This window comes from Chrysemys picta, chromosome 3 (assembly GCF_011386835.1).
Source record: "Chrysemys picta bellii isolate R12L10 chromosome 3, ASM1138683v2, whole genome shotgun sequence".
NCBI lineage: Eukaryota > Metazoa > Chordata > Testudines > Emydidae > Chrysemys > Chrysemys picta.
In genome coordinates, this window is record NC_088793.1 from 99,360,755 (window position 1) to 99,380,889 (window position 20,135).

General features: G+C 42.8%; 1 protein-coding gene across 3 annotated transcripts in view; it reads right to left on the bottom strand.

The window, feature by feature from the left end:
- ARHGAP18 (Rho GTPase activating protein 18) overlaps nt 1–20,135 on the bottom strand; it is a 131,327-nt gene that overhangs the window by 29,375 nt on the left and 81,817 nt on the right. For all 3 annotated transcript variants that reach the window (XM_005280237.5, XM_005280239.4, XM_005280238.5), the window contains 5 exons: nt 18,622–18,857; nt 16,015–16,090; nt 7,441–7,610; nt 4,815–4,980; nt 57–148 (listed from right to left, as the gene is read on the bottom strand). In XM_005280237.5, the coding sequence (XP_005280294.1) occupies nt 57–148; nt 4,815–4,980; nt 7,441–7,610; nt 16,015–16,090; nt 18,622–18,857 (740 nt within the window). The remainder of the gene's footprint in view (nt 1–56; nt 149–4,814; nt 4,981–7,440; nt 7,611–16,014; nt 16,091–18,621; nt 18,858–20,135) is intronic.

A 20,135-nucleotide genomic window follows, 5' to 3' on the forward strand; every position in this document is an offset into this window, starting at 1 on the left:
ATCACCTCTAGAATCCAGAAGGTTTGTAACAAACTGACTTGTTCATGCCTACTCACTTTGTGAAAGATCAGTGGTATCCTGGTGCCTGGTACTTTCTTCTGATCCTGTTCCAGCAAAACTGACAGTGGGACACCAAAAAGACCAGAGTCTACACAAAGAAAAGAAAATAGAGACACTATCCACATCTGCTCCAATACATGAGATAAGTGGCACAAAACACATTTTCAAAGAGATAAGCCCATTCAATACATTCAGAGCCATTGATCTTCTCTTCAGCATATCTGAATGTCTTCATCAATCAAGTCATTCAGAGCATGATTAAACAAAGCACTTGGCTAAAAGCAAAGCACTTGTTCATCTCCTCTTTCACCCATAAATGAGGAGTCCTCTGTTTTACCTTCAAATTGCCATCCACACACTCTGCAGTACAGTGAAGGAAAATGCATAAATGAACCATCTGCATGATTCTGATTTGTGGAAAACTGTTGTGTTGATGACCGAGAAATGCAGATCTTTATTACTCAATACAAGTTTAGATGCAAATGGCTTTAGTAAGCTTCCCAAGAATGTGGCTGTTAAAATGAAATAGATGTAATTATACTGTAATCCACTTTTACTCTAAACAGTCCTCTCCCTCTGTGTTTTGAAAGAAGAGCTAGTCAGCATTCATTGTGCTTTTTTGCATCCTCTAGTGTAAATAGGTTGATAGTGCATCTCAAAAAAGGAATATTTTAATATGAAAATTAAAGCCAAGTCTTGTTCCATGCTCATTGTAAGCCCTGGTTAAAAAATGGCCATTATCTCATCTTATCTAACTTTACTTTATGCTCCTATATGTTTATGGTAAGAGTGTTCTGCCTTAGATAAATACTAATCAGAAGTGAATGGTTTCTGAGAGAGAGGTACACATTATTGAACCTTAAAGACTTGTGTCTTGAAACTACTCTGCTGGGATAAGGTTAATGCCTACAAAGGTCATTTTTCTGGAACTGTGTATAGAACAGTGATACAAGGTAAGTGAAGTAATATCTTTTATTGGACCAACTTCTGTTGGTGGAAGGAACAAGCATTTAAGCTTTGTAGAGGTCTTCCTCAGGTTGGAAGAAGGTAATCAACATTTCCCAGCCTAAATACAAGGTGAGAAAGATGGTTAAGCATAAAGGATTCACACATGCGGTAGAAGACCACTTAAAATGAAGCAGGCACTTAAGAGCTAGAAAATAGTAGGGTGTGTTACAAATTGTTGTAATAAGCCATAAAACCAGTGTCTCTGTTAAGTCCGTGGTTTTTAAGTGTCTTGCAAAGTTATGAATTTAAGTTTCCAGGCACATCTTTTTGAAGGTGTTGTGCAGGTTTACTTTGAGAACCAGGACTAATAAGTCAGTTATGGAGTGACTGTTTGGGGAACAGTGTTCGCCCACGGGTGATAGGGTGTCTTTTTTTTTTTTAATCATTTTTCTGTGTAAGTTCATTCAAGAGGGTAGTGATTATCTGGTTTTACCCTCATAGTTGTTGTTGGGGCATTTGATACCCTGGATGAGGTACACCATGGGTTGTGATAGGCTCTGTTTGCCAGAAGCTGGGAGTGGACAACAGGGGATGGATCACTTGATGATTACCTGTTCTGTTCATTCCCTCTGAAGCACCTGGCATTGGCCACTGTCGGAAGACAGGATACTGGGCTAGGATACTTTGGTCTGACCCAGTAAGACCATTCTTATGTGTAGTAGTTCCAACACACAAATCTTTAAGATTCAATATTTTTCCAGTGTACCTCTCTCAGAAACCATTCACTTCTGATTAGTATTTATCTAAGGCAGAGCAGTCCTACCGTAAACATATAGGCCCATATAGCAATGTAAAATTAGATGTGATGAGATAATGGCCATTTTTAACCAGGGCTTACAAAAAGTATGGAACAAGACTTGGCTTTAATCTTCATATAAAAACATGCGTTTTTTGAGATGCACTATAATCACATAGATCTTGAAAAGTGTGTTGTGGGGGGTATTGATCATCATAGCAGTGGAGATATGTCTGCAGGTTTTGTATCTGTTGTTCTGACAGTCTCTGGTGTCACTTTGAGGTGGTGTGGCCTGGTCTGTGGGGAGCTTGCTTCTGATAATGAGCTGGGCAAGGCTCGGGGGTTGTTTGAAGGCAAGAAGAGGGGGTTCAGAAAAATTTCTTTCAGGATGTGGTCCCCATCAAATATGGGTTGTAACTGTTTGATGACACCCCATATGGGTTCTCATCTGGGATGATAGGTGACATCCAGCGGTGTGCGATCAGTGAGGTTTTTTTCTGTATTGAAGCAGGTTCTCCCAGTCACTTGGGTGGCCCATTCTATGATGTGATCTACTTCTCTGGTGCAGTATCCTTGTTTAGTGAAGGTGGTCTTAAGTGGGTTTAGGTGTGAATATAGAACCATGATATCATCTCTTATATCAACGTAAGTGTCAAATGAGTCACCATAAGGAGTTTCTTTAGAATGTGCCTTATTTAACAAGTATATTGAAAACGGGCCATTATCTGTAAAATATGTGCACTCACAACTACCTACCTACACACACACACACACACACACACACACACACAAAATCCTTCCTGTGCATGCTCACTGAGCTACTAGATAGCAGAACCCATGTGGGTCTGCTGTGGTGAGGGAGGAGGTGCAGGCTACAGGAAGCCCGTGCAAAGGTTTCACACCCCCCTTTTTGCAACAGAGCGGTGTACTCTCCAGCATCTCCAGCCACCCAAACACAAAGGGAAATGGCTAGTGGACCCACTACCGCATGAATCCAATGGCCAAACCATGCTGCATGAGGTGGGGAAATGGAGATGCTGCAGACCACAGGTCTGCTGCAAACAGAGGTGTGAAAAATCTGCATGGACTTCCTGCATCCTCCCACTATCGCATGGATGCTCTGACCAAATTACATTGCAGGTGAGAGGGGAGAGAGACGCTACAGGGTATGTCTACACTGAATCTGGGAGCAATCCTCCCAGCCTAGGTCCTTGTGCTAGCATGCTAAAAATAGCTATGTAGACTTTGCTTTCATATTGCAACTCAGGCTGGGGCTGGAGCTCGGGCTCAGGCTTTGAGTCACAACATCAAAGCAACATCTACACAGCTATTTTTTGGAAATTGGTGCAAGCCCCCTTAGCATGAGTCTGTGGGTCTGGCTGGGGGCTTGCTCCCACATGTAGTATAGACATCCCCACAGAGGGTCCTGCACCCTTGAGGTGGGAATAGCAGCTGTCAAGCCACTCCATTTCTTGAGAGGCAGGATGACACTCTGCTGCCTCTTTCCCACACTGTTGTAGGGCCCTTAAATCAAGTTCATCTTTTTGGGTTGGGTGCAGGACAAACAATTTTAGACTATTTACTTGTTTTCCCCGCTGGCAGTCATTTAAAAAACATGACAGAGATAATGTTACATTAAAACTACATAGGTTTGGTAAGAAGGCCTATTCAAATACACAATAAAAAAAAATCAAGAGAAAAAACTATTTTGCTTGCACACCATTTTCTAATGGTTGTAGCACAGGAACTTCTGCAGGGTGGAAATTCATTTAGGAATCAAGGTCACAAAGATGGTTGTGTGTACGCTTTTGCATTTAAAAAGTTATTTTCTGCTACTGTAAAGTGAAGAGTGTATTCAGAGGAATCAATTGTATCCTGCTGTATGTCTCTCAACACTCTCTGTTGCTTTCAATTATTTAAAGGGAGCTATTTCACTGTCACATCCACTGAACCTTGACAACAGGGTTTTGGCCAAAGTGGGTTTGTGATTAACTGGTAGTACATTTCGAGCTCTTGTAAAACAGTTAACAGAAGGTCAGAAAAGCAGACAACTACCAAAACACAGAAAACCTCTTGCAGCTTGAAATAGGTTTCCACATATTTCTAGTTTTTGAAAAGGAGTCAGGATCATACATAGGCTCCAGTGGCTTGATGCCACAGTGACTTGCTACAAAAACTGCCTCAACAGACCCCCTCCCCTGCCCTTTAGTGTGTATGATGCCATGCCAACACACAACACAGAAATGCACAGGAAATCTGCAAATGCCAAAAAAAGGTTGCGATCTGAGAAATGCAGGATGTGTTAGGACACATCAACATAAGTTACTACAGGAGAAAGATGATAAATTATTGCACTGGGCAAGAGGTGCAGGCTGAATGTGGAGGGACCATATAGGGTGGCACATTTTGTGCCTTATACAGAGCTCGGCACAATGCAATAGAACAGGATAAAGGTGATGAGGAGATATCTACTCCTAAGCAAATCCTCCCATCTTCATGAAAAGGGGCTGCTTTAGGTACTATGGAGCAGATTCTCGCTATAGGGCTGGAGAAGTGCTTTCGTTAAGCCAAACACAAGTTATTGGGCTCACAACAGGAGGAATTACAATGATATTCTATGGCCTGTGTGATACAGGAAGTCAGTCTATGTGATCTAATGGTCCCTTCTCACCTTGGAAGCTCTGAAACTATGAATCTCTGAAAGGCTCTGAAGCAACGCTTCCATCATACTGTAGTATTATCCAGAGGATTCCTTTCCCTTGCTCCCTAAGACATCTGCCCAGTGCCTGGCCTAGAATGCCTGGCCTCGTCCTAAAGTTAGCCCTAAAATCCTCCTTAGCTGGAACAGTTTATGTGCATGAGGCTGTTTAAATATAGAGTCTGGAGCTCTCTGGCTACATGCTGAATCAGGGCCTATATTGCCAATGTACATCTCTTCTTTTGGAATCATTTAAAAACAACCCCACAGAGACCCATTTGTTTCTAAAGAATTTATAACTGTACTACTCACCTTTCATTTTGATTTTTATGGCTTTTTGTTGCTTGAATTCTGTCCCGAGTAAGTCATACAGTGCGGTTAGCTCAATCAGTGCTAAGGAATAGACTTTCTTCATGTCCTGAGGGGCCAGATCACCAATCTTTGTGGTACCGGTTTTGTCCTTTGGCAATCTGAAATTCTAGAACATAGGATTTCCATCATGGCAAATAAACAATCTCAACACATTGAAGGACAAAGAAAAGTGACAAGTATAAAGGCCATTCTGCTGCTGTGGCACCACTTTTCTAATGAAACACGTTGGGTGCCACAGGAGAGTGACATAGTTTAAAAAGCAGGCTGTCTGCAGCATGTAAATTCCCCATGCTTGTTGCACAATCAAACTTGCCTGGCAAAACCTATACACTGCAATGACCATATCTGATTGCAAAAAGCAAATCTGTGATGGATAGAACACGGTCTAGCGCAGATAATTTGATTAGTATGCACTTCTGGGTGGTATCTCTTTCCTTTCTCTCTTTTTTCTGTTGTCTATTTAGGTTCCAACTTCACTGGGGCTTTGAGTAGATGCAGAAGTCTGCCTGGATGCAGTTGACTGTAGGATCAGGGTCACAGATGATAAACTCTTCGGGGGCAGGAACCTGTCCTCTTATGTGTGTGTTTACACCTCACTCATTCTTGGGTGCCACATAAAAAATTAGTAATAGGAGGCTCACTGTTGTTCCCTCCCTCTTTATTTCCTATTTGTATTACCATACTACCTTGGACCCCAGTCATGGAGCAGGGCCCATTGAGCTAGGCATGATACAAACACAAAACAAAAAGATAAGCCCTGCCCATAAGAGCTTATTTGACTTTACTTCTGCTTCCTGTGATACAGGAAGTCTAACTCTAGCAGATAAGGGCTGGATGCATCTCTTTTAAAGTATAACACAAGAACCCGGCAGGAGGATTACTCAAAAGCCAGACATGTCATTCTTTCTGCTGGAAAGGACCCTGGATACCTTCATGGTCCTCTAGCCTCTGTTGGCTCTGAGGTATAGCTGAATTTGGGGTTGAAAATTCTGTGTGGCTGCTGAGCCAGCCCTTATTTATGATTGGTGGATGTAACCAGCTTCCTGCTTGGGGTTTAATTAACACATTTTATACGCTTCTTGTTTCAAATCAATATATAAGACCATGTGAATATGTGTGGGTGAGGGAGGGAAGGTCGGTACAGATCACACGTATCAATTGTCAGATCACTCCTTTTCTGAAATGTTTCGCTGCCTTAGGATTGTTCATCCCTAAGGTTATGGAAAAGGCCATAGCCACTTCAGTGTGTAAACAGTCAATAAGTAAAACTACAGTAAACTGTTCTTTGAATGTGTAAATAATGTGTGACTCTTCTACAATCGAGTCAAAGACTTCTCATAAGCCAGGCCAGAGTTTCCATTCCTATTTTTTTCTGCATTACTGAAGTGTGAGTCAAACATTTTTCAAAACCATTTCTCAGTGTTTCATTAGTGTCGGGTTTATTGTATTAAAACTAAGGGAACGTTCAGTAATTATTACTGGCAGAAATGTTTGTGTGCTTATCTAAATTGAGTGTTTGAAGAAAATTGAAACATTATTATTCCAAACATTGAGTTTACTCAGACATGTTTGCACACAGTGTTTGACAAAAGAAATTGCTATTTTTTTCACACTGGTTATTAATTTGTAGTTTGTGTGTGAGTGCATGTTTCTAATGTTTGTGAAATTCTAAGGCTGTTAGTATTGATTTAGCCTTATTAAGAATAAGACACATCTGTTGAGAGATGGAAATGTGAAACCAGGGAGAAACAAATCCTCACATTTTGGAAAGATTCCTTGACTCTTTGTTATAACAAAAATTAAATCTTTTCTGAAGGGTTAAAATGCCTCATTCCTATACATGCTCATGTGTTATGCGCTGGGCACCTTAGCAGATGCCATAAGCAGCATGCTTATGCATAGAAAATGTGAAATCCAGAAATGATCAATGTATCTGTTGAAAAGGGACCCACCCCCAACCTGTATTGCAAGTGTAAAGATCAACCCATTCTTCATTCTCATCCTTTTGCCTCAGTGGCCACATGAGATTTCTGCTGGAATCCATTAATGCTCTTTAACCAACAAAAGAGGTCTGTATTAAGTGATGCAAGGCACCTCACCCCTATCAGTGTAGTGAGCAAGGAACTAGGGCCAACACTAAATGGGGAAGACCCTCAGCTGGTGGACATTGTCAGAGTTCCATTAATGTCTAGCTGAGGGTCTGCCCCAATAAATATAACTTGAGTTTTCTGAACTGCAATGAAAATAACTATTACTGAGCAGACCATGTCAGGCTAAAGTCCTAATTTTTAAGCATTACTAGTCCTCAATTTCTTTAAGTAAGGTACAGTGTTGAAAAGGTACTGGCATATAGTAGGCATAAGAATAAGATTTCCATATTTACTACTCTCCTAAAACACACACTGAAGGGACCCAATCCAATGAGAGCAGGACCTTTAGGGGCCCGAAAGAAATAAAGCTATAGCATTCTGAATCTTCCTGTTCCAACCAATATCACAGAAACAATGTCAAAAAGGCTAAAATAAAGTTTATGAAATGACAACAGCAATGAATGAGAAATACCTACAGGAAGTAGCGTATCGTCCTCTTTGCCTTTGCACATTTTGCCTATTGAGCTGTCTTTGAGATTGGCTGCCTGCTCTGCAAATGAAATCTCTAAATTGATATCAGTTTCAGAAACTGGCACATCCTCAGGCAGGGTGGTCTTTTCACTGATACCAAGGTTGAACTCCGGATCTGAAAACAGAGGGGGGGAAAAAAAGTCATCAGCACTTTCAAATATTGCCTCTCTCCTCCTCTGGTTTGCATGAAAGTAAATATTTAGGACTCCAGACAGGTTAATTCTGTGCAGGAGGTGGAAATCTTGGGGCAAAATCTCTGCTAGTGTAACTCCAATGACTGGAGTTATGTCAGCTGAGAATTTTCATCTCATGGAGTTGCCATGGAATAATTCTGCCAAGGGGCAGAGTTTACCCACTCCTTATCCCTCATGGAAAAGACAAAGCATTCTATCCCAAATAAACCAGAGATTCCTGGGATCTGCCAGAACCAAGCAGCTTCTGCTCAGAAGTTCCTTGTCTCAGATCTGCTTCCCATTCTCCTCTCTTCCTCTGGTGCCCTGTGACCATTAACTGCACAAGTCCTTCAGCAGCCAAGCTTCGCGGGGCAACCCTGAACACCAGTTCTTTGTCCTGCAGGTCTGAAACTGGTGTGTGGGATGGGAGTGCAGGTGTCGGTGTGGGAATCCAATAAAGCATGACTGAGTCCTAACATTCTTATCCCCTTCCCATTGTGTAGAGCCTGAATCTCTCAAAGCCGCTACAGAGACGCTTCTGTAAGGACGAGGTGAGCAGAGAAGAGTGGGAGCACGTAATGGTGGCACCACTTCTCTTTTCTTGTTGCCCTCAAGAAGGAACTGGGCACTGAACAAATGATTTAGAATAATAATTTTTTTGTATTGTTTTTTAAATAGAGGCAGTTCTTTTACCATTTAACCTAGAAACATCCTGCTTTTATAGGTAATTACCAGGTGTTTTTCATTACCAATGTGTCATTAGTATCAGGAGACAAGAGAAGGGTACAAAGTGTTTTCAGGGGGAAAAAATAATTTTAAATATTCTATTCTGTAAAAGAAAAATTCCAGTCAACACACAAAACAATTTTATCTTATCACAAAGTATCAAAGAGAACCCAATCAGTCCAGGGCTCTGACTGGGTGAACATTCTGACATCTTCACCACCACCACCATCGTTGTTATTTGTAACCTGGTATCCCTGCAAAGCTCTCCAAAAGGATTTTGGTCCCATTGTGTGAGGTTCTGTACAAGCACACTGGAAGACACCCTGGCTCCACTGACATCAAAGGCAAAATTCTCAGTGACTTCAATGGGGCCAGGATGTCACCTTCTGGTCCCTGCCCCCAAAAGCTCACAATCTGCTTAAAGACAAGATGCTGCAAGTGAGTGTGAAAAACAATGGAATGGGAAGTGGGACGGAAGGATGAGGGAAACCATAATAAGAGCATGTGTTTGTACAGACTAGCTGTTGTATAATGAAACACTCAACAGATGCTTTGTTTTCACCACTGTGGGAAACTTAGGGGTACCAATTCTCAGATGTCTCTGAATTTCTTACCCCAAAAGGGGCAAGCCATGGCCCCTAGGAAATAGCCTCATCCTGAGCAACTTCCCTATACTACTTCACTCTCACTGACCCTAAGGGCTATGTGTGTAAGGGCTATGGTGGGGATAGGCTGGGTAAGGGAGAAAGTGCAACTGAAATGCTGCTGCACTCCAGCTGTTCTCTGCTCTCCCTGGCCCACTGAAGGGTTTAAGCAGTGCTGCTGTCTCCCAACACTGCAAACCCAAACGGTGTGGGAAAGAATAAGTCACAAAATAAAACGTTTTGTTTTATTAAAAAAAATTGGCCCATACTGGTTTGAAACGTCTATATTTAAAGTAAAACTATTTGTGGAGTGCTTGGAGTTGAGACCATCCCATGCAAACTGCCCCAGCCAGGGCCATACCCTTGGAGTTCTTCACACGGAAGGGCTGGCCTTAAGATCTTCAAGTTGTGAAACCAGCAGCATCAGTTTCAGAGTAAGCCATAGTGTCTAGTACTCAGTTAGGACTTTAAGGTCCATTCAGCAGAGACTGAAGCAGCTCCAAAGAGAGGAACGGTTTTGATTGGGGGCAGTATGCTTTTATTCTACTCACAACTGAGTGTAAAGCTACGAGAAGTAGAATAAAAGAATTGTAAAATATACTTATACGACCAGTTTGTCTCTTCAGAGTAGCTTCAGCCTGAACTGTGTTAGAACCTCAAAGGCTTCACTGAGCAGATGTGAAGGCTCAAACTGAAGCTGAAATTGGAGCTGCTGATTTCAGAAAAGCGATATAAAATGTCTTAGAATCGCAACACTTTTAGGGCCAAATTCAGCCCTGCATCAAGTCTACTGACTTCAGTTGGATTACACCACAGATATATTCGGTCCCAGTGTTTAATGCATTTAAACTGATTTTTTAAATGGTAAAAGGGGAAATAGGATTCTTATTCCTCTATTATTATTTTTATCAGGATGTTGTGGTTATTGTGTCTTGTCTAATCCATGCATCTTTTGCCCTATATTAGCTTGGAACAGAACTGTTGCTAACAAAAAGTAATGCAGTAGTTCCTGTTTCAGCCCTCTGTTCAGATGGAAGTTTTGGATTTGTTTTTTGTTTTGTTTTTTGGGTACTGATGGCTTTGTAATAATAAACAAGCTTCAAAGACCTGTGGAAATGCTGCTGTTCTTATTTGGGGGTTTGATGTCTGTGCAGTCCTGATCCTACTGCTTTGTGTTTATTAACTAGGAAACAGCTGTAAGAGGAAGTAGATTTGTTGTGCTGTCAATTTGCCAGTTGTGGTCAAAGTTTCGTATGACAGAAAAGTGAGTGTGATACAAAAAAAAAGTCAATACTGGATATTAAAGGGGACGTGCAAAAGGTGTGTTTTTAAAACTGGGCCTGCATCGTCATTTTGCTTTCCTGTGATGTATAAAGAAGGCTTGTGTTTAAAAAAAAATCATGGGAACATCAGAAAGGTTAAGTCTGGTCTTTCCTGGAGAACATAATGGATGTCCCAGAGGATGTATACTGTATACTTTGACTTATGTAACTGTTAGGTCTCACATTTTTATTGGAGGGGTGGAGTGGTTTAATCTTTAATTAACATGTTCTTCCTCAAAAATGCTAATTGGTCATTGAATTTATACACACAAACTAACAGACAGTTTTAGACTGTCAGTGTTTCACTAGCTCCCCCACTAGAGAGTCTTTCGGGCAGCACAGTCATTTATTTCTAACATTTAAAAAAAGGCAGGAAGAAAAACTTTTGAAAAACATGTTTCAGGCCTTATTTATACATTATAAAGAAGCAAATAAGGGCACAGCTCCATTTTGTCCTTTAAGTTACCTTTAAGGAGATTCAATTCTTCCTTCAGTTACAAGGGTACTACTGCCACTGACTTCAATGACTTATGTAACTGAGGCAGAAACAGACCTTGTTTTGGGTGATTTTTCTCTCAATTTGGAATAGGAAAACTACTACACAGAATGTTTGGAGCCTGATCCTGCTTCCATTGAAGACAATGGGAGTTTGGCCACAGTCTCCTATGGGAGCAGAACAGGCTCCAATACAGTAGATTATATTTATGAAAAGTTTGGGAAACAAATGTTGTACTAATGTGTGCATTAAGCTGAAACTAGCAAACAAACATCTCTCACATTTCCATCATTCCCCCTCTTCCACCTCAGTGCTGAAAGGGGGATTAGGGACTTTTAGGAATCACTAGGGCATTTTGTGGGCCTCCTTGCTCCTTCCTGGACAGATGCATGGGGCATTCTCCATTTAAGGAGAACCATTCTCTCCCACTCCCAACCATGCCTCATTCTTTCCTGGCTGACATCCACATTCCTGGGGCCAGCCAGGAAGAGTTTCTAAATGCTGCTGGCCTTAAGTGTCTCACAGTGGACATGTGTCACAGAGGGCTGAATCCCCCCTTACCCTGAGGCTAGGGCTGGTGCAGAGCCTGAGGGAGGTGCCTTGTATCGCCCTGATTTTGGTGTCCTCAAAGCCAATATCACCCTCAAACCTGCCATGAATTTCCCCCCAGTTTTAATGGTCTCTGTGAGCTTTAAAGAAGCCAGGAAATAGGAGTGACACAGGAGCATGCCCCTCCCACCCCAATCCATGCTCCACCTCTTGCCTGCCCTGAAACACCTCCTGCCCCAGGGGCACCTGTGGAGTGGGGGTGGGGTATTCTTCACCTGGGAATATACCCTGGGGGGGGCTGCTTTGTAGCCCCTTTGTGTCAACACAGCCAACACAGTGGGCTTGCAGGGCGACCATGAATGGACCCAGAGGGAGCACACTATGCCACTGGTCCACAGTCTGTGCTGTCTGCATATTAGTTTCCAACTGGAGTTGGTTTTGACCTATATAGGTTACATCCATGTATCATATCTATCCCTATGTGCTAGCGCTGCAATCATACTCAGAGGAGGTTCTCAGCCTAACATTCATCCATAAAGAAGAGCAGAAGCTGGTGATGGGACAGTGGCGGGAAAAGCGCTTGTAGGTTTCTTTTGGTTAAGTGATGGTAAACGTCAAGCTAAGGAGTCAACTGATGTACACAAGGGATGTGGGAATTTGCGTAATCAGAAAACAAGAAAAAGACATGGCCAGCTTGCATAGGACCCAGTCTAACTCCCTTTAAAGCCAATGGACATCTGTCAGTGAGTGTTGGATCAGGCACAAGACACTCCAAGGCCATATTCCCAGAGGCTGTTTATGCCAATTTACACCAGCTGAGGATCTGGCCCCAATTCTGGAAATTTCAGAGTGTCTTTCAACTAAGCCCTTGTCCCTCCAGGTCTTAGATGAAAGTCCCTTAGCAACATCTGTTTTCTAACTGCCTGATCATTATGCTTTGGGTTTACCCTTCTAAAAACATCTTACTCAGCATGCTTACCCCGGAAACTGGCCCTTTAAATCTGGAAGAGACAACCAGCTGCAGCCCCACATTAGTCATTTTGTCTCTGGCTGTTGCTACTCTGAGTGGTGAGTTCTCAGTTTTTGTGTGTGTTTTTTTTCTTAGCATATCTTTTCCTGAGGAAGTAGCACATGTCTCACTATCCTTAACTCTTAACTGACCTCCTTTACATGATCATCTAAAGAGCACTGCATCTATTTACCTTCAGGGCATGCTGTGATTTTTTTGTTAGGGTTTTGATAAAGGAGTGAGGGTTGGGGATGGTTAAATATGTGAGATTATTGTAATTTCTGTTAGGCATAAAGCAAGTAGCCTGGTAAATGATATTTGGCAGCTCAATGAGTGTCCTTCGGATTTTATTTTTGTTTGTTTTGTAGATATACACACAAAAGCCATGGAGATAGAGGTTTCAAGAAATCCAAATAAATGAACCTCCCCATGGATACTAAACATACTAGGACTAATTGACTAGATTGAACTGTCCCTCCTGGATTGGGCCAGTCAGGAAAGAACAAAAAATGTGAACAATGGGGACCCTTTCACGTTATTTCCTGACATCTGTTCAACCAAGGAAGAGTTTAGGTTAGGGTAGAGGAAAAAAGGGAGTGGGAACAGGCTCAAGGAATCTGAGTTCACATGCTCCACGGAATTTTCAGTACAATTATCAATAGCAGTAGTAGGCAGTGTGGCCTAGTGGACAGAGCATTGGACTCAAGAGACCTCAGTTCTAGTCCCAGATCTGCTACTGGCCTGCTTGTGATCGTGTCTCATTTTCCCTTCTATAAAATGGGGCTAGAGATCCTATGAACACCTCTGTAAAACACTTTGAGATCTGCTGATAAAAAGAGCAAGGTATTATATATTATCACCATCCTCAATTTAGCACTCCAGTCAAACGCTCTTGAGAAATGGACACTTCAGATACCTAACTAGGAGCAATCATGGCTTTCAGAATATGACAAACCATTCACATCCATTAACAAATTTAAAAATGTGAAACGTAGAAAACAGAGGCATCACTATGATTTAAATTTCTAAAAAAAGTAAAAATCTATTATAGCAAATGATACTAGTGCATTTTTCAGGTAAAATTGGTAAAAGCATTTTAACTTTACAATAATGCCTCTGGACTTAGATTTCATAGGTATTTGGTGTCTTTGAAACCCCAGACAATGTTTATTTATTGCCTTTAAAGCCAATCACTGTTTACATAACACCAATTAGCTCATTATTCTTGAAGAAAGGGATCATGGCACAGCCCTGAAACAGGTGCAGCAGTTTTTAATGCAGCTCAAGTTGGATGGCTTTCCTGCAAAAATGAACTGATTTTCTTCTTGTTCTAATCTCACGAATGGAGCTCACTTTGGCATGTTGGCAAAAGCAGAAGTGTATTAGGATGTAAGTAGGCTGCATTTGCCTGGCCCATCGCAATCTGTGCTGGGGAGAGCTAACATATGGAATTTGCCTTTCAGAACTTCCCATTTCTAAAGGGTTCATCGGGGCCACTGGAAAAAAGCACCAGATGTGATAAAACACTGCAATAATTGCTTGGTAATTTTCCAGCCCCAAATTTTAGTGTATTTATTGACACAAGCACCAGGCTTCTCTTCCTTCCCTTGTGCTGACCCAGCATTTTGGCAGCTCTCCCAGTTGTTCACAGTTCTTACCAGCGAAAGGTTTGCTGAGAGCAGGAGAGGGTAAGATTAATCATGCTTCTGGAAACACAAGAATTGTGGGGGGGGGCTCAATTCTACCTCTCTCTCTACATTGTTTATGTTTTGTTATTCATCTTTCCTGTATTTATCCCTCTGTTAGCTATTTCTCCAGAACACTTTGGATACACATTCTAAAATTTGGAGGTGGTTAATCAGTCTTCCTGTCTATGTATCTACAAAGTGTCCAGCATAATATCTAGATCGGGGTGGGCAAAGTACAGCCCACAGGCCGCATCCGGCCCAACAGGGCTTTGGATCCGGCTTGCAGGATTGCCACCCCAGTGGCGCCATGGGCGCTGCGCTGCTCCCAGAAGTGGCCGGCACCACATCCCTGTGGCCCCTGGTGTGTGTGTGGGGGGGGAGGGGGGCAGAGGGCTCCATGCGCTGCCCTCGCCTCCAGGCACCGCCCCCCGCAGCTCCCATTGGCCAGGAACAGGAAACCGCAGCTAATGGGAGCTTTGGGAGAGGTACCCACAGGCAAGTGCAGCACAAGGAGCCCTCTGCCTCCCTTCCCCCAGGGGCCACAGGGACGTGGTGCCAGCCGCTTCCGGGAGCAGCGTGAAGTCAGGGCAGGCAGGCAGGGAGCTCCAGGTAAGCAGCACCAGGCCGGAGCTCAAACCCCTCCTGCACCCCAACTCCCTGCCCTGCACCCGCTGCTGCACCACGCACCCCTCCTGCACCCCAACTCCCTGCCCTGAGCCCCCTCCTGCATTCTGCACCCCTGCCCTGAGCCTGCTCCTGCACTCCGCACCCCTCCTCCATCCCAACCCCCTTCTCTGAGCCTCCTCATAAACACTGCAACCCTCCTCTGCCCCAACCCTTTGCCCTGGGCCCCTTCCTGCACACCATACCCCCTCCCATGCCCCACACTCCCTCCTGCACCCCAACACCCTGTCCTGGCCATGCATGCAATTTCCCCACCCAGATGTGGCCCTTGGGCCAAAAAGTTTCCCCACCCCTGATCTAGATGCTCTCCAATCACTTGTGTTTTTTTTTTAAAGGAAAGAGTAAGTCTCTAGAAAAATAATAGAAGTATTTAGGCCAAATTCAAGACTTCAGTGGCTGAAACTATGACTTGATTGTACCTTTATGGTCCAGGATACTGCTGCAAGTGGTGAGCAGCTGCATAGCAACAAGAGCTCCAGGAGACATAGTTGATGCAATCCAGCCACAACCCCTTACTACAGGGGGCTGGAGAGCTACTGTCAAGCACAAGGGGTGAAATCTGGATTCACTGAAATCAGTGGGAGTTTTGCCATTGATTTTTGGGAGGCCAAGATTTCATCAAAGGGCTGCAATTAGGCCCTGTCCCTGTGTGGGCTGGTCTTTATGCCCTCTCTCTGTACCTCACCCTGTTGTTCAACTGGACAGGGCAGGGCAGAACCTACCCCTAAAGGCAGAGAACTCCCCCTACTTTCTGTTCTCTCCATGAATATAGTCAACTAATTAAACACTGATATTTTCTCTCACTTTCAGCCCTAAATATATAGCAAATCCTTACATTTTTCTTAGTTCTTTTACTTTTGCTCTCTCCTCTTTACTGATGAGCTTATCCACAGCTCTTGTTTCTTGTGTTGAAAGTGCAAAAAAAGAGACAACCAAAGGGATAAAAATGAAGAGCTAAGAATGAGCCATTAGAGTGGACCTTTATCAAATTGTTCTGCTGTAAAATCATCACAAGATTTACCAGACTTTTCAAAGGACACCATCCATAAATACATTTTAAAATGTTACAAACTTGGAAAGATGTGGGCCACAGCTACATTCACAGAGTTTATCCGGTGGCTTTTTTTCTCTGAAATGTTACCAAAAACGTGGACCTGTTCTTCAGTATGCCGTGAAGCTAAGACACTACAGAACAGAAAAAAAGAGCAGAGAAGCTGCTCAGCATTACCATCTTTCACTTCATCTTGAGCTTCATTTTTATTCTCTCTTGCTGTCACAGATGAGGGCTCACTCTCACCAGAGACCTAAAAAAGCAAAAAGAAACCAAGCCATCTCTAAGCTCAAATACCAATAGCTTATTACAGCAAATGACAGAATGTAAGTAACTCCTTTGGCCCTGATCTTGTGTGTGGATAGACTTGCAACCCAGGAGAGCTCCTCTGAAGTCAATGGGACTCCATTGCGGTGCAGCAGTCCACCCATGGACTGTCAGTTATGGGACTGGGGTGTTTGATAGGAGCTCTTAATCACAGACATGGGACACAAGAAATTAAGTCCCTCAACCAAAAACACAATTAGACACAAATTTAGTTCTGATGTCACTACTGCTCCACCATAATATGCAAAATGAATGGGAAAAGCTAGAATTTGAATTAAAGCCACAGTCTGCAGTCGCAGGGATGTAGAGGGGAGATTATATATATAATATAGGCACAGAACTGGGACTCAGGAGACCTGAGTTCAATTCCTGGCTCTGTCACTGGCCTGCTGTGTGACCTTCAGCAAGTCACTTTAACCTCACGGTGGCTCAGTTTCTTTATCTGTAAAAGAGGCATATGACGCTGACCTCCTTTGTAAAGTGCTTTGAGATGTACGGGTGAAAAGCACTGTATAGAAATTAGGTATTATTATATTATTTCAGTGGGAGCTCCCAGGAGGAATTCTGATTGACTCATCCCCAAAGTGCAAGCTGCAGCAGAAGCACTGTCACCCTGGTGCAGAATGTAGCATGCACTCCCTCCTGTGATTTGATGGGTCCAAGACAGCTCTGGCCCTGCTGTCATACCAGTCCTTGTGGGGGGAGGCTAGCAATGTTAGCTGTGCATACTGTTTGCATTCCCAGCAACAGTATGGCTGGTCCATTCCACAAAGGAACAAGAGGGAGGGAGGACAAAGGCCGTTTTTGCTCCCATAGTGAAGCCTTGCAGGGCCAACTACAATCCAGCCCTGAGTTTGTAAACAAACAAGACTTCTGAAGTTCCATTGCTTGCTTATGTCCAAGATTATTATGGATACAGTATTCAGAATTTGCCAGGAAATCTTTATACTCATGGTCCATACGGTTTCTTATTTCCATATTAAAATTTCATTAACTCCCTGCACAGCCCAGAATGTTAACTAGATGCTGAGTGGCTCTTGCCTGGCATTTTAGATAAGTGCTGTACAGCCCAAGAGTTGGGGAGAATAAAAGTGAACTGCAAAACTTTGATGAAAAAGCAAGTCGGGCTCATTTTGTTTTAAAATCCCAGGTCCTGAAAGGCAAATCCTAGTCCCACCTCTGTGGGTGCAGAAAGCGCCAGAACTACTGCTGTTCCACGGCCCTGGGGTGGGGCGGAGCAGGAGGCGGGGGGCTTTTGAAGGGTATATGCAATCCCAGTGCATGAAGAGCATAGCTCCAGAGGACTCTCAGTGAAGTCACACAGCTGCTCTTTGAGGACATGGCAGGGAAGGATGTCATGGAAGGATCCATGACTCTATAGCTTTTTTCCTGCCCTACCTCTTTACCGTTGGTAGAGGAGGGATATAGAAGATAGGCAGAAGCTGTATTAGGTTGGAGTATCAGCAGCAGAGTGGCTTCACTCCTGTTTTGTGGCATGGAAGGGACAGTAGTAGGAAGATTTTTTTTCTTTTCTATTTAGACCCTTCTCTTTGGTACATGCTGCAGGATTACAGGTACTTGTTTGTGCTGCATAATTTATGGCTTGAATACAAGAACTTGAATGTCCTTTTTCATGCTGAATTAACACAGTTAAGAGTGAAATGACACTGCTCTAAACTGCGTTTTATCCCACCTCTGCGAAGTAACAGTGTCACAGTGTATAACAGAAGAACACAACTTCACTTTTTGGTATAACCTGTTTCATACAAAATGGGCCCCAGAATGTTTTGCAGAATTAAGTGTCCCAAGTCCCATATTCCCCTCTCCATCCATATGCAGAGGGGAGCTTGATCTTGGTGAAGGGGAAGTTCTGTCTCTGCAGCATGTTTCTTACAAACTTCCTCTGGAGAATTTTAGTTCCAGGGTGTTAGAAGGGATGAGTCAAGTGGTGGGGGGGAAATCAACCGGTCTCAGTTTCTCCACCTCGCTGCCACCACTTGAAGTACAATGCTCAGGAACAAAAATGAGGACAAGTGGCTACAAAGCAAATGTCAAGGAACAAGGCCTCCATGCGGATGGCCCTGCGCCACCATCAGATCAGTGTCTTCTCCCAGCTTTGGCAGGCTGGAGGGGAGAAGAGATCAAACCCCAACCCTCTCAACAGAAAAATTACCAGGCAACTCCCTAAACTGAATCCAAGTTTCTTTTCCCATGTGTGGCTTACTCCTGTGTAGGGAAGAATAGCTCTTCCTTTTTATGTTTAATATTTGCTTTTGAAAACTCCACTCTGTGTGCTAAAAGTATTCAGCATTGACCTAACTTTGCTGCCACTGAAGTCAATGGGAGTTTTGCTATTGACTTTAGGGAGCAGAGTTAGGCCAGTACTGAACCCTTCTGAAAAGGCCAGCCAGTGTTTTAGCAGAGCAGAACAAAGCCAAACCACACTAAGGAGCTTACTTTTTCCTTTGAATCACTTTGTTGCCTGAAGATATCTCTGACGTCAGGAACCTGGTACGGCTTGTTTTTTTTCCTCAGGGTTTGTGAGACAGTCTCCACTCGCTTTTGTACTGCTGCCGTTTGAGTTCGCGTCAATGTGGACAGAAATACCATGCTGTCTAGGGAATCTCCTGTGCTCTCACCAAAAAGATTTGACAGCCCAGCTTCCTTTAACCACTCTTCTTCCAATTCTCCCTCTGTGCCAGGAGAGAAGAGCAAAATCAAAGGACATGAATGCTAGATTTTGGGTCTGAGCTCTGTAGCTGAGCACAGTGAGTTAAAGTCACACAGTGTAGTCTGTGTGAACCTATAGGAAAAGGTCCAGGAGGATCTGCAAGGGGAGAGCAATTCTTAGCATGGTCACACATTATATTAAGGGGACGCTTATGGTGTCTAAACAGTTAATAGGTGAAAAGAACAGGAGTACTTGTGGCACCTTAGAGACTAACAAATTTATTAGAGCATAAGCTTTCGTGGACTACAGCCCGCTTCTTCGGATGCATACAGAGTGATTCCACTGAGTTCAGTACAGAGTGATTCCACTCTGTATGCATCCAAAGAAATGGGCTGTAGTCCACGAAAGCTTATGCTCTAATAAATTTGTTAGTCTCTAAGGTGCCACAAGTACTCCTGTTCTTTTTGCGGATACAGACTAACACGGCTGCTACTCTGAAACCAGTTAATAGGTGATTAACCTTTTTAAAATATATATATATATATATATATTTTACTGTAGATTATGATAGAGTCTGACAAGTCAACAGGTGGTTTATAACAGTCTATAGTACCTTCTGCGGAGGTGCTTATAACCATCTATCTCGTAACAAGCTTATTAATTTTATGAATTAATCCTTCATAAGCCATTTACAAACATGACCCTTACAGCTCTTCACTGTTTCAACTTCTAACTAAGCAGTAAAGATCTGTTTCTTTGACAACTGTCCCTATTCCAGTGGAAGGGGTGGGTGAGAGGAAGCTTGAAAGCCTTTAATCAGCACCACTTTATTTATAGTTCAGTGCTCAATCTTTTTATACCATTAACTTAAATTTGTTTGCCTTGTTGTTTTTTTAGTACATTAATTCCTATAGTTTTTCACTAGTGTGATCTAGTTCAATTTGATCAGGGGTGATTCAATCTAATAGGCGATTTTAATGCAATTTTTAATTAATTATCTCTACTGATGCCGTCTCTAATCTATACTGATATCCAGCAAGATGATCACTGCTTTGTTGTTTCTAGTTGATAATGTGTCTTTTATTGACTGTTCATTGCAGAAAGGCAGAAGGCATATGTTAATTATTGCAATTGACCAAGAGTGTAATATAACCTGTACTCTTCAAACAAAATTTTTACATAATGGTGCTTGTTTAAAAATTGCTACCAAACCCTGTACTGATGTGGAGTGGATTGTACTGACTTTTGATGGTACCCTCAAGTTTTTAATGGTCATTAAGTATACAGAGCTGGATTCTCA